At 42.0% G+C, this 14,555-nt stretch overlaps 2 protein-coding genes and 1 long non-coding RNA gene across 3 annotated transcripts; 2 read left to right on the plus strand and 1 right to left on the minus strand.

Annotated features, from left to right (window-relative positions):
• The first annotated feature begins 8,784 nt into the window (after window positions 1-8,784).
• Window positions 8,785-10,787, plus strand: LOC9322270 (putative polyol transporter 2). Its single transcript, XM_002884110.2, has 3 exons — window positions 8,785-9,082; window positions 9,176-9,522; window positions 9,609-10,787. Exons 1-3 carry the CDS (start codon window positions 8,956-8,958, stop codon window positions 10,668-10,670), a joined length of 1,536 nt encoding a protein of 511 aa, XP_002884156.1. The 5' UTR covers window positions 8,785-8,955; the 3' UTR covers window positions 10,671-10,787.
• A 271-nt stretch (window positions 10,788-11,058) lies between these two features.
• LOC9320223 lies at window positions 11,059-11,702 on the plus strand. The gene is made up of 2 exons (XR_002333539.1): window positions 11,059-11,245; window positions 11,343-11,702. It is a non-coding gene; the product is annotated as an uncharacterized LOC9320223 (long non-coding RNA).
• Window positions 11,703-13,167: 1,465 nt separating this feature from the next.
• LOC9320224 lies at window positions 13,168-14,393 on the minus strand. Its single transcript, XM_002886158.2, has one exon. It carries the CDS (start codon window positions 14,188-14,190, stop codon window positions 13,225-13,227), a length of 966 nt encoding a protein of 321 aa, XP_002886204.1. The 5' UTR covers window positions 14,191-14,393; the 3' UTR covers window positions 13,168-13,224.
• Window positions 14,394-14,555: the final 162 nt, after the last annotated feature.

Genomic DNA, 14,555 nt, shown 5'->3' on the forward strand with positions numbered 1-14,555 from the left:
GTTTTTATCCGTAAACACTATAAATAGAAGGCGATTCCTTCATTTTACGGACACGCGCAAACACCTAAAAATCCAGAGAAAACTCTAAGGCATTTGCCGAGAGGAATACGGTTAAAAGGAGAGTTTGCGGAGCCGAGCGTTCTGTCGGCGATCGAGAGGGGCAACACGGATCATTCATCGATCGAATCCGTGTAGTCAAGGTGGGTGTAAAGCCGTGGTAATGTCTCGGAGATTACGATCTCCGGACGTGCGGATGGTATAAGGGTTAGAATATTGTGGGTTGTTTAATTAGTTCGTTGATCGGCCTAGTCATTCATGAGCATATTCATATCGTGCATACTTTGTGAGGAGTAACGGTTTGGTTGAGACGGGGAGGCGGCTCGGCAAGGAATCGGCGGATCCGCGAGGATCTACCGGTTCTAGGCCGAACTGATGCGCTTACTTCCTCTCTCCGATCCGTTTTCCAGACCAAAGGATTATAAGAACGTATAGTGCATTGCATGGACTTGCATCCACTAAGTAAAAGACGAGTACTTATGTCTTGTTGGTTTCAGGGAAGGATGGTGATCGTGGGAAGGATATGGCTTAGGCGCGAGAGACTCATGGTCGAGAAGATGGGTGGTGGTGAATCGGGTAGAATAGGATCGAGTATATGACTTGTAATAGCTTATATGCAAACTCATAAGTTGTATCGAATCCTTTACTTATCTAATAAAGTATCCGATCTTTTGTTTTACTCTAAGGTTGCATAATGACTCTAAATAATGAATCGCGGAATAATATGAAACGGATTGACTTAAGGAATGAACCCTAAAATTTGGCTAAGGATCGGACCACTTAGTGATCCGTTCGGGAAGAACCTCTCCGGGCCTAGGGAGTCCGGGTTGGGGTCTTTCAAGTTGGTATCAGAGCATTTACGGTTCTAGGACTATGAGTTTTGGGTTTGGGGATCACCACTCATCGGCTTAATGAGATCTCGCGGTAGATGTTCTTTCTCTCTAAACGATTACTTTGAGTTATATGACTAACTTGTGAGTTTTCGCAGATGGGTAAGAAAGACAAGAAGGGAAAGAGTAAGAAGGATAAGGACGTCGTTGAGGAGACCTTGACCGCCGAGGAGACGCGGGTCACTGAGGAAACAAGGGTCGAAGCAACGATGGATGGAATAAACCCGGCCGGACCTGAGGCTGGACAGAAACTTCCGGTTCACGAAACTCCGGAGAGTAGTGATGCAACGGAGGAAAAAGGGGCACCGAATGCACTTCCATCGGCCCAAGAACAATGGGATACGATGAAGGCAATGATGGCACAAATGGCCGCATTGACTAAGGCACTCGTACCGGATCCTGTGGTACAAGTGAAGGAGAACAAAACGGACGCGGATGCGGACGTGGATGTGGAGACTCTTGAAGTCAATCTGCCTATGAACTCTTCAAGGAAGCGGGGAGACTACTTAAGTTTACTCGCTCACGTCTCGAAGTTGGGAACGAAGCATTTCACGGGAAGTTCCGACCCGATCGTGGCGGATGAGTGGAGGACTCGGCTCAAAAGAAACTTTAACTCCACTCGATGCCCGGAGGATTACCGGAAGGACATTGCGATCCACTTCTTGGAGGGTGATGCACATAACTGGTGGCTAACCGTCGAGAAACGGAAAGGTGATCAAATCCAATCCTTCGGGGATTTTGAGGAAGAATTCAACAAGAAGTTCTTTCCACCGGAGGCTTGGGACAGACTCGAGTGCGCTTACTTGGATTTGGTTCAAGGGAACCGAACGGTGCGCGAGTATGACGAAGAATTCAATCGTCTTAGGCGATATGTGGGGAGAGAACTCGAGGATGAACAAGCTCAAGTTCGTCGTTTCATCCGAGGATTAAGGATCGAGATCCGTAACCATTGCTTGATTCGAACCTTTACTTCGGTGTCCGAATTGGTTGAGAGGGCAGCCATGATTGAAGCTGGGCTTGAGGAGGAGAAACGGATGAAACCGGAGAAGTTTTCGTCGCGTCCTTCGCAGCCAACGAAACCGATGGACAAGAAGAGGAAATTTGATAAGGTGGAGGACACCAAATCGGATACTAAGCGCGGAGAGTGCGCTACTTGTGGAAAGAATCACAGCGGAACTTGCTGGAGGGCTGTTGGTGCATGTGTGCGTTGTGGGAGTAAGGATCATAGTATCCAAAACTGTCCACGGATGGAACAAGGAACTCCGAAAGAGAGTGTGAATGAGCAAAGGACTTGCTTCTACTGTGGGAAAGCGGGACACTTCAAGAGAGAATGTCCAAAGCTAGAAGCGGAAAGACAAGCTGGACAAAGGGTAAACCGTAGCGGAAATGGGTTACCGCCTCCGCCTAAGAGGCAGGCTATAGCACCGCGCGTTTACGAATTGTCGGAGGAAGCTAACAACGCTGGGAACTTCAGGGCGATCACTGGTAAGCCTTTGTGCTTTTTATTTTAATTCGTGCATTGCATTTCATCGTGCATAAACGGATTAGGTACTTAGCACTATAGGGAAATGTGTAGGGACCTTGAGTATAGGTGATGTGGAAACACATACTTTATTTGATTCCGGAGCTACACATTGTTTTGTGAGTTCCGAGATGGTTAAAAAGGGTGGGTTCATTAAAGAACGGAACACCGAATATGGAATGGTTAGAGCAGCCGGCGGGCAAGCAATGTACCCGTTCGGTATTGTTCGGGACATCTCGGTTGTAGTTAACGGTGTCAATATGCCTACGGACCTAATCGTTGTTCAACTCAAGAAACACGATGTTATCTTGGGTATGGATTGGTTGGGAAAGTATAAGGCACATATTGATTGTCACCGAGGACGGATTCAATTCGAGAGGGAGGAAGGAATGTTAAAATTCCAAGGAATAAGGACAACTTCGGGAAGTTTGGTAATCTCGGCAATCCAAGCGGAAAGGATGCTAGAGAAAGGGTGTGAGGCATATATAGCCACAATCACAACCCACGAAGTTGGGGCGAGTGCGGAGTTGAAAGACATTCCGATCGCAAACGAGTTCTCGGATGTGTTTGAGGCCGTGAGTGGTTTACCACCGGACCGGTCCGATCCATTCACTATTGAACTCGAACCGGGAACAACTCCTATATCTAAAGCTCCGTACCGGATGGCACCGGCAGAAATGGCGGAGCTAAAGAAACAATTGGAAGAGTTGTTGGATAAAGGATTCATTAGACCGAGTAGTTCACCATGGGGTGCACCGGTCTTGTTCGTAAAGAAAAAGGATGGTAGCTTTAGGCTATGCATTGACTATCGGGGATTGAATAGAGTTACGGTGAAAAACAAGTATCCATTACCCCGGATAGATGAGTTGTTGGATCAACTTCGAGGTGCCAAGTGGTTTTCAAAGATAGACTTGGCCTCGGGATACCACCAAATTCCGATAGATCCCTTGGATATTCGAAAAACGGCGTTTCGGACGAGATACGGCCATTACGAGTTTGTGGTGATGCCGTTTGGTCTAACCAATGCACCGGCTGCCTTCATGAAGATGATGAATGGCATTTTCCGAGAATTTCTAGACGAGTTTGTGATCATCTTCATCGATGATATACTTGTTTATTCTAAGGATTCGGAATCCCATCAAGATCATCTAAGGGCGGTGTTAGAACGGTTGAGAAAGCACGAGTTATTTGCAAAGTTAAGCAAGTGCTCATTTTGGCAAAGGAGTATAGGATTCCTCGGACATATTGTTTCGGATAAAGGAGTGTCCGTCGATCCGGAGAAGATAAAATCTATTAAGGATTGGCCACGACCGAAGAATGCCACTGAGATAAGAAGTTTCCTCGGGTTGGCGGGATATTACCGAAGGTTCGTTAAGGGCTTTGCGAGTATGTCCCAACCGATGACCCGGCTAACCGGAAAGGATACAAAGTTTCAATGGTCGGAGGAATGTGAGAAAAGTTTCACGGAATTGAAGGCTATGCTAACGAGCGCTCCGGTATTGGTGTTACCGGAAGAAGGTGAACCCTACATGGTCTATACGGACGCATCGATCACGGGACTAGGATGCGTATTGATGCAAAAGGGTAGTGTAATCGCTTATGCTTCAAGGCAATTGCGTAAACACGAAGGAAATTATCCTACGCATGACTTGGAAATGGCGGCGGTGGTGTTTGCCTTGAAGATTTGGCGATCGTATCTTTACGGAGCTAAAGTCCAAATCTTCACCGACCACAAGAGTCTTAAGTACATATTCACCCAGCCGGAGTTAAATCTAAGGCAAAGAAGGTGGATGGAATTCGTGGCGGATTACGACTTAGATATTGCATATCACCCGGGGAAAGCAAATCAAGTCGCGGATGCCTTAAGTAGGAGACGTTTTGAAGTAGAAGCGGAGAAAAACCAAGAGGCTTTGGTCAACATGATGGGAACTTTGCATTTAAATGCATTGTCTAAGGATTATGAGCCATTGGGATTAGGTGCGGCCGATCAAGCTGATCTACTTAGTAGAATTTGTTTGGCTCAAGAGAAAGACAAGGAGATAAACGATTGGGCAAAGAACAATAAGACAGAATACCAAACGTCTAACAATGGTACGATTGTGGTGAATGGTCGGGTATGCGTGCCAAACGATAAGGAGTTGAAGGAAGAAATCCTCAAAGAGGCGCACCAATCGAAGTTCTCGATCCACCCCGGATCGAGTAAAATGTACCGAGACTTGAAACGATACTACCATTGGGTTGGGATGAAGAAGGACGTAGCGGCATGGGTTGCTAAGTGTTCGACGTGCCAACTAGTCAAGGCGGAACACCAAGTTCCGAGTGGATTGGTGCAAAATCTACCAATGCCGGAATGGAAGTGGGACTATGTAACAATGGACTTTGTTACCGGGTTACCTACAGGGATCAAGTCTAAACACAATGCGGTTTGGGTTGTGGTGGACAGATTAACAAAGTCCGCGCATTTTATGGCCATTTCAGAAACGGATGGAGCCGAGGAGATCGCAGCAAAGTACATAGACGAGATAGTCCGGTTACATGGGGTTCCGGTAAGCATTGTGTCGGATCGGGATACACGTTTCACGTCGCATTTCTGGAAGGCTTTCCAAAAAGCCTTGGGGACGCGGGTGAACTTGAGCACAGCTTACCATCCTCAAACGGACGGACAATCCGAGCGTACGATTCAAACCCTTGAGGACATGTTACGTGCATGCGTCTTGGATTGGGGTGGGAATTGGGAAAGGTACTTAAGGTTGGTGGAGTTCGCGTACAATAATAGCTACCAAGCTAGTATTGGTATGTCGCCTTACGAAGCGTTGTACGGCCGAGCATGTCGGACGCCGCTATGTTGGACACCGGTGGGCGAACGTATGCTGTTCGGTCCGAAGATTGTGGATGAAACCACCGAAAAGATGAAGTTCCTTAAGATAAAACTAAAGGAAGCCCAAAACCGACAAAAAAGTTATGCGGATAAGCGTCGAAAAGAGTTGGAGTTCCAAGTGGGAGACTTGGTATATCTTAAGGCGGTGACTTATAAGGGAAAAGGGCGATTTACTACAAGGAAGAAATTGAGTCCAAGGTACGTTGGTCCATACAAGGTGATCGAAAGGGTAGGGGCTGTGGCGTACAAACTCCAACTACCACCAAAGTTGGATGCATTCCACAAGGTCTTCCATGTATCACAACTTCGGAAATGTCTAAGCGAACACGAGGAGCGTGTCGAAGATATTCCTTCCGAGTTAAAAGAAAACCTAACGGTGGAAGCAAGACCAATTCGAATCATGGATCGAATGGAGAAGGGAACTCGGAGGAAACGGATAACCATGATAAAAGTTTTGTGGGATTGCGGTGGCCGCGAAGAATCTACTTGGGAAACGGAGAATAAGATGAAGGCCGATTTTCCTAAGTGGTTTAAGGAGATGGATGAAGATCCACTTGAGTCGGATTCGGGGACGAATCCCATTCAAGGGGGGGAGACTTGTAACACCCGCGATCCTCAATAGGATCGCCGGGGAAGACTTGGTTCGAGGGAAGTGTGGAAACCTCGGGCTAAGTCTAAGGGAAGCGGATAGAATGGCTTCCGAAGTGCTTAACAAGCTGAAACGAGCTAGAAGTGACGAGCTAACCAGCTCGACTAGCTGGACCAGCTGATTGGTAGCTCACCTAAGCTGGACGGAGTGAAGGTCAGCTGGTCGAGTGACAGTCTAGCTAGGTCAGCTGGTCGGGTGGGAAGGTAGTAAGGCGGTTGGGTTGACGGTTACGTACGTTGGCCGAACAGACACGGACGAACGGTTACTCAAACATGCATGAATGAGCGGTTTCAACGAATACATGCGAACAAGCGTTTCCACCGAACGGGCGCCTTTGGGGAAAACGGTTTTTATCCGTAAACACTATAAATAGAAGGCGATTCCTTCATTTTACGGACACGCGCAAACACCTAAAAATCCAGAGAAAACTCTAAGGCATTTGCCGAGAGGAATACGGTTAAAAGGAGAGTTTGCGGAGCCGAGCGTTCTGTCGGCGATCGAGAGGGGCAACACGGATCATTCATCGATCGAATCCGTGTAGTCAAGGTGGGTGTAAAGCCGTGGTAATGTCTCGGAGATTACGATCTCCGGACGTGCGGATGGTATAAGGGTTAGAATATTGTGGGTTGTTTGATTAGTTCGTTGATCGGCCTAGTCATTCATGAGCATATTCATATCGTGCATACTTTGTGAGGAGTAACGGTTTGGTTGAGACGGGGAGGCGGCTCGGCAAGGAATCGGCGGATCCGCGAGGATCTACCGGTTCTAGGCCGAACTGATGCGCTTACTTCCTCTCTCCGATCCGTTTTCCAGACCAAAGGATTATAAGAACGTATAGTGCATTGCATGGACTTGCATCCACTAAGTAAAAGACGAGTACTTATGTCTTGTTGGTTTCAGGGAAGGATGGTGATCGTGGGAAGGATATGGCTTAGGCGCGAGAGACTCATGGTCGAGAAGATGGGTGGTGGTGAATCGGGTAGAATAGGATCGAGTATATGACTTGTAATAGCTTATATGCAAACTCATAAGTTGTATCGAATCCTTTACTTATCTAATAAAGTATCCGATCTTTTGTTTTACTCTAAGGTTGCATAATGACTCTAAATAATGAATCGCGGAATAATATGAAACGGATTGACTTAAGGAATGAACCCTAAAATTTGGCTAAGGATCGGACCACTTAGTGATCCGTTCGGGAAGAACCTCTCCGGGCCTAGGGAGTCCGGGTTGGGGTCTTTCAGAACGCTCATGAGTAAAAAGAGAAACCAATAGAAGATAGGCTTGTTGCAGGTGTTATAAAAGTTGTTAAGGTTCTATGATGGCTCTTTCACCACGAGCTTCATCACAACTATCAGGTTTGAATCTCTTTAACCATGTAAAGAGATTAGAGACTGTGATATATGGTATGATTCTCTCTTTTATTTCTTTAAGATGTCTCTCTAAGTTTGTTATCTTTTTGACGTTTGATGCATCATTGATTTTAAGATAAGGACTATAGAGGTATTGTGCACTGGAATGCTAACGGCAAGGCAAAACACATAAAAGGAGACGAGATTGAAGTTTCTCTTTATGATGTTAGCTTTATTTTGTTTAAAACTTGGTATGATGTTATGTAAAAATGGATAATGTAACAATATTGTTATGTATGTTGATTATTTATGAAATATAAAATTATTTTATAAATCTAATTAAATTTATTTTGCAAAACAGGATTCAAATATAATATTTATATATAAATCAAATTAAATTTATATATCAAATATAAAATGCTATAATACAATATAAAATAACACTAAACGTCTGCTATAATATAGTATATTAGTGCACTATATTACCGCTATAATTGAACGATCTACAATAGCATGTCAAAAAACGCTATCGTATGGGTGACACCTAACATAGCTGCCGATGTCATAGCATTTGTGATTTCGCTATGTTATATGTATGATAGCATATTTTCCGCGCTAATGATGAACATATTTCTTGTAGTGAGAGCTTTTAACTCTATTCTCTCTTGTTTCTAGTAGAACAACGGTTCTTAACGATCTCAAGATCGCGTGATTGTTTGGGCATTCGTAGACTAAACAACTAACTATGCAGACATTAACCTTCGCTTCATTAGTTGGTATCACAAAGGACTATAAAAACCTATGTGGAAATTTTTTGTGTGAGGTTATTTTGTTGGGACTGCTCATCATGTAAAACCTAGAAAATTTGACACTTTGTTTATAAAATGTTTTGGCCGTCCTCACCAAGATTGACTTGACAAAATTGCATTACGCACACGAGTTCTCAAACGAGACTACTAATACTTGTTATTATTCCCTGGTCAGTGAATCAACCAGTGCATTCAAACATCCTGATTTATCCTATATTGTTGTGGGGCAGCCTTGTTCGAACTCTCCACGAGAGATTGTTCTATGTGAAACGTATTAAGCATCAGTAACAGGAGAGTGTGCTAATGGATCTTATTGCATGTATCTACAATATTCTTACTTGCAATGTTTATATTTAGATTTAAAATAATCTGACAATGTGTGGATGACATATTACTTATGTTTCTAAGTTTAGAAAAGAAAATAACCAAAAACAAAAGTGAGACAAATCTTAAAATCTTAAATGATCTGGTCTAACTGTAAACTGCCAATTTTAGAACAAAACTTGTAGATGAGAGCAAAAACCTGCGTCTCTTGATATCTTCTAATCCGATTTCTGTCCTTGAAACTTTTTTAACCGTTTCTTTATAACTGATTTTTAAGTAACTGAATGTTTTTTTATTATTTAAACAGTTGGTAACTAGTTGGCTTCAGTTGTGAGTATCATTCATCTATTTAAATCTCTTCATCTTTCAATAGGTCTCGTGTCTCACAAGAAACAAAGTTCATCTTCTTATATACACTCTCTTCTCCTTACTATTTACGTTTTCACCGTAAGTTTTACAGTTACGGTGGACACAATGAGTTCCTCAGGAGAAGAACGAGGTGTTGTTGTTGCGGATTCCGAGCCGCCTAGAGGGAATAGAAGTCGATTTGCTTTTGCTTGTGCAATCTTAGCCTCCATGACTTCTATCATCCTTGGTTATGGTTCGTCTTCTAATCATTCACTAGCGATCAATTTCAGATTTGGTTCGGTTTTATGGTTTAGATAATCATCCTTACATTTTATGGATGTTACAGATATTGGAGTGATGAGTGGAGCTGCAATTTTCATAAAAGACGATTTGAAACTGTCGGACGTACAACTTGAGATTCTTATGGGAATTCTAAACATCTACTCTCTGATCGGTTCAGGCGCGGCTGGTAGAACTTCTGATTGGATCGGAAGACGATATACCATAGTGTTGGCAGGAGCCTTCTTCTTTTGCGGTGCCCTTCTCATGGGTTTTGCCACAAACTATCCTTTCATTATGGTTGGCCGTTTTGTAGCCGGTATCGGTGTCGGTTATGCTATGATGATTGCGCCTGTTTACACCGCTGAAGTCGCTCCTGCCTCCTCTCGTGGTTTCCTTAGCTCTTTCCCTGAGGTTCAATAGATCCAAATTAATTAGTATATATGAAATGAAAACGAAAACGAAGGTTGATATTAATGTGATATGATTTTTATATGCAGATATTTATCAACATTGGTATACTATTGGGATACGTATCCAATTACTTCTTCGCCAAGCTTCCAGAGCACCTCGGATGGAGGTTCATGTTAGGGATTGGAGCGGTGCCCTCAGTGTTTCTAGCCATTGGAGTTTTGGCAATGCCTGAGTCTCCACGGTGGCTCGTCATCCAGGGTCGTCTCGGGGACGCTTTTAAAGTCCTTGACAAAACCTCAAACACCAAAGAAGAAGCCATCTCAAGGCTCAATGACATCAAACGCGCGGCCGGAATCCCCGATGATATGACCGACGATGTTATAGTCGTTCCCAACAAGAAGAGCGCTGGAAAAGGCGTGTGGAAGGACCTTCTCGTCCGACCAACCCCGTCCGTCCGACACATTCTTATAGCATGCCTTGGCATCCACTTCGCCCAACAAGCCTCCGGAATTGATGCGGTTGTGCTTTACTCTCCGACCATCTTCTCAAGGGCTGGACTGAAGTCCAAGAATGACCAGCTCTTAGCTACAGTCGCTGTCGGAGTTGTCAAGACTCTCTTCATCGTGGTAGGAACTTGTGTGGTGGACCGGTTTGGACGTCGTGCCTTGTTGCTTACGAGTATGGGCGGAATGTTTATTTCCTTGACCTTGCTTGGAACTAGTCTCACGGTGATCGACAGGAACCCCGGGCAAACACTCAAGTGGGCTATAGGGCTCGCCGTTACGACAGTGATGACTTTTGTGGCAACATTCTCAATAGGTGCAGGCCCAGTGACGTGGGTCTACTGCTCAGAGATATTCCCCGTGAGGCTAAGAGCTCAAGGAGCAAGTTTGGGAGTGATGTTGAATAGACTAATGAGTGGTATTATAGGAATGACATTCCTATCTCTTTCTAAGGGTCTCACCATCGGTGGTGCCTTCCTTCTCTTCGCCGGAGTAGCGGCTGCCGCGTGGGTCTTCTTCTTCACTTTCCTCCCGGAGACACGTGGTGTGCCTTTAGAAGAAATGGAGAGTCTCTTTGGGAGCTACACCGCAAACAAAAAGAACAATGTTATGACCAAAGGGAAACAAGTCGTTGATGAACAATGAGAGTGAAAGAAAACTTGCTTCCATTTCATTATTTGGTTAATGGAACGTTGATATCAAAAGACTCCCGAACCGAGTCTTCATCGGGCGAGTGTGACCAATAAGAAAATTAATAAAGAATTTCACTTGCCATCTCTAATCGATCACTAAAAAATATAGGTTAATAAAGAATTGCACTTGCCATCTCTAATCAACACCAGAACCATCATTCTGGTCACTATTTTGGTGTACCGTCCGGTCAACATTTTTTTATTTTTTTTTGAATAATGTTTGGTAGCTCACAAAGCATTAAGTTACATGACTATACATAACAACTAAATTAATGTCAAATACCCTCATCAAGAGTTGGTTTTACAAAATGACATACACCCAACTAACATAAGTTATATGACCAACATTATAACCATCAATTTAGTCACTAATTTAGTGTACCGTACGTGCAACAAAATTTGGTAAAGATTAGAAGCTAAAAAGCCAATCCCAGCTACCACTATCTTTGAAATCATCGACAGCAAAATCCGAAATGTAATCACCGCGAGACGCAAGCGTAAGCGATACCGCAACCTAATGCATCTCTGGTAAACATGACCTCACACTATGTTACTTCCAAATCGTTTGTCTCTTTGATTTAACATGACATATCTCTGGATCTATTAACTTTGTGTTGTGTTAAAGATTTTTTTGATAGAGTTTGCTCTTGAAGCTTTTAAGAAAGCCGGTTCGCTCAATGTCTCCGACGAAATGGCGAATTTCACCGCCGAAGTTTCCACCAAAGCCGATCAGATCCATAAAGATGAAGAAGCTAAGAAGATAAAGATGAAGATATAAGGTATGGTTGTCTCTTGAGGCAGATACTCATGTCGTCATTGTCTATCAATTAAGAGTTTTAAGTCCTTTTTAGATTTTTAGTCTTATATGTTCTATGAAGTTTGAGCACCAAAAACCCCCTGTTCAGGTTTAGGTCTTCGAGTTTTTTACTTATCATCTTTGATATAGTGAATGGCAATTTCTCATATTTCTTGTATCTTCTCAGAATTGTGCAAAGGTAACAAAACATTGGGAGATAGCATTCCAAAAAAAATCATGATTAACATTTCACGCTAGCAACAACGCTGATTGCCCAAAATTGGGCGACACAGTTCATTAGACAATATGATTGTATACTTCAACGAATCAAATATCAAAAAAGCCAGATGAAGAGACACATGGAGATATTCTCCAACACAATTCCACAATAGAGTTATCTGCTACATATTTTATCTACGATAAAAATCTTAATCTGCAAACTAAACACCAACCTTGTTTCCAAGTCTCTTTCGAAGAATCTTGACTCCCATGTATCTGCATAGATTGATAATTCTATGTTTATTTAAAGGAGACTTTTGTATGATTCATTATGTTGGCATTGGTTTTTATTTACCTTTCCATCATCTTAAGCGTGGCTTGAGGGTTGGTTCCTGGAGACTCGCCAAACGTCGAACCCCTTTGCTCATCCTATTTGGGTCGGACTTGCTGAAGGGTTATCATCTATTGTATGTAGAGTCAAATTGATGAGTCATTTACTTGTATTTTAAAGTTTTTGAACACAGTTTAAGAAATCATTAAAATCTCATGTAATTTAAATATTTTACATAAAAACATTATTAAGTACAACTAATTCAACCAAAAAAAATATGCTGTAAATAATAATTGGTCAAAAACTATTAAATTCATTTAATTGTTTGCATAGAAAATGAAAACAACACTTCTTTTGCAATAATTTTTTTTTTGGTTAAAGTACAAATAAATTGAAAGAGAGAGAGTAAGAATTAAAATAACGAAAAAGACAAATATATGTTCTTGACTTAAGGAACCAAATTAAGAATCTACAAAATGTTTATTCATGACCTTTTTCTTCATTTTTGTTTTCATTTTATTTTTCTATGATTATTTTTTATAGATTTTTTTTAAAAAAATATCTTCAAAATGATTACTGGGTCATTGCAAAAGATAATAACAAAAAATAAAACAATTGTCATCTCTAACAATTAAAGAGAACACACGAACCAAAAAAAAGAAGACAGCGATGAAAACCAAAAACAAATCCTAAAGATACGTTATTTACGACGTTTTCCTACGATCAGATCTTGTTAAAATGCAAATTCTCCACATAATAAAGCCATTTGTTAAGTTGCATTATCGAATTTTATTTTTTCCTTAATTTTTAATTTCATATACAATGTTCTTGACTTAAAAAAAAAAAACAAATTGAGAATCTACAAATTGTTTATTCATGACCTTTTTCTGGTTCATTTTTGTTTTTATTTTATTTTTCTATGATTATTGTTTATATAGATTTTAAAAAATATTCTTCCAAATGATTCCTGGGATAATCATTACAAAAGATAATACCACAAAAGCACAAATTATCAAAAAAAAAAAAAAAACAAATAAAAGATTCCTAAAAACCCTAAAGAGAAGACACGATCCAAAAAAAGAACAAAAAGAAAGACAATGATGAAAACCAAAAGCAAACCCTAAAGATACGTTAATCAGTACGACCAGATTCCATTACAAGTCACAGGCTAAATGGTCCTTCGGGGTCGAGCTGTTTGCATAGACCAAGATAAGTTATGTAGAGAACACGATCCTTAGAACCGGTTCGATGTTTACTGTTCAACTGACAAAAGAACTTGAGTTGGTCCAAAGTACAACATCCCAACATCTGCCCTAACAGAAGAAACAACCAGTTAATTTCTTCCTTCCTTGCGGACATCACAGGCTTCATCTCACTCTTGCATGTGCCGCACGGAATCAGTTTCGGGGTTGACCATATAGCCGGGGCTCGTTGACGCATCACCTCCTTGTTCACCTTAATGTATTCATACAATTCCGAAAATTTCTCCATCAGATTATAGTCCAACTTGTAAGTCTTATCGCAAGTTTTGCAGTGGACTAGTCCAGAGATCACGTTTACATTCTTGGAAGACAAGTCTCTGATGGACTGGATTTCGCCTGGCTTTTTGGTGGCCCATGGATACGGTGGTATGATCTCCGACATCTCCCTGTTATCCACGTTGCTATCAACCGCAGCTGCCGCTCTTGTTGAAATACGACGTGCTTGTCCTCCTGGTGGACGACCTCTGCGGCGAGTTTCCGAGGCCACGGTTGCAACCTGGTTCACTTCAGGAGGGTGAGGGAGTTGTTCTGAAGGTTGATCACGCCATGGGGCCGCCACTGCTGAGTCGCTTAGTGGAGGTGCAGATTGCGTGGGAACAATCAAAGTGTTTGTGCCGTTGGCCGTGAAGTCTTCCAAAAGTGTCATCTGATGTGGTTGAGAAGGAGAGGGTTGGATATTTTGTGGAGAATCTGATAACAAGAGTTGCATGAACTGCCCTTGACCCTGGCCTTGGTCCTCCACAGGAGCTTGTTCTTGAGGAACCGACCCGTTTTGTTCATTTACGGGATTCTGTTGTTGAGGAAACCCTAAGTACAGATTGGTATCGAGATGATTCTCAGTAACGCTATCTTCGTCGCCACTCATGAGGGCGTAAAGGGATATATGAAGAGAGCTCTAAGGTGTAACAAGAGATGTGAGATAAGGGTTTTTTTTAGATGAACAAGACTTGAAAAGTTATGTATAGGGTTATATATAGGCTTGTTTGCTAACGAGATAGACGTTTAATTATTATTCGATTAGGTTTTGTACAATTTTCAATATTATCCACATTAAACATTTAATAGATTTTGTTATATATATATATATACTTTGATAAGTTAGTTTTTTTTTTTTGTTAGATATTACTGTCTTAAGATATCTATGAATATTTTTTTTCATTCTCAATTCTTGCGTAAATATTACAAGATGCTTTTGTAATGAATTTGTTTTTATAATACGTATATTTGCAC

Source organism: Arabidopsis lyrata (assembly GCF_000004255.2).
Source record: "Arabidopsis lyrata subsp. lyrata unplaced genomic scaffold ARALYscaffold_3, whole genome shotgun sequence".
NCBI classification, from domain to species: domain Eukaryota; kingdom Viridiplantae; phylum Streptophyta; class Magnoliopsida; order Brassicales; family Brassicaceae; genus Arabidopsis; species Arabidopsis lyrata.

Bases quoted from the DNA above. Each gene is read 5' to 3' on its own strand.
- LOC9322270 (XM_002884110.2), top strand. From the start codon at position 8,956: ATGAGTTCCTCAGGAGAAGAACGAGGTGTTGTTGTTGCGGATTCCGAG. The intron at 9,083-9,175 runs GTTCGTCTTCTA...TGGATGTTACAG, and splicing joins TTCTATCATCCTTGGTTATG to ATATTGGAGTGATGAGTGGA. The intron at 9,523-9,608 runs GTTCAATAGATC...TTTTATATGCAG, and splicing joins TCCTTAGCTCTTTCCCTGAG to ATATTTATCAACATTGGTAT.
- LOC9320224 (XM_002886158.2), bottom strand. From the start codon at position 14,190: ATGAGTGGCGACGAAGATAGCGTTACTGAGAATCATCTCGATACCAAT.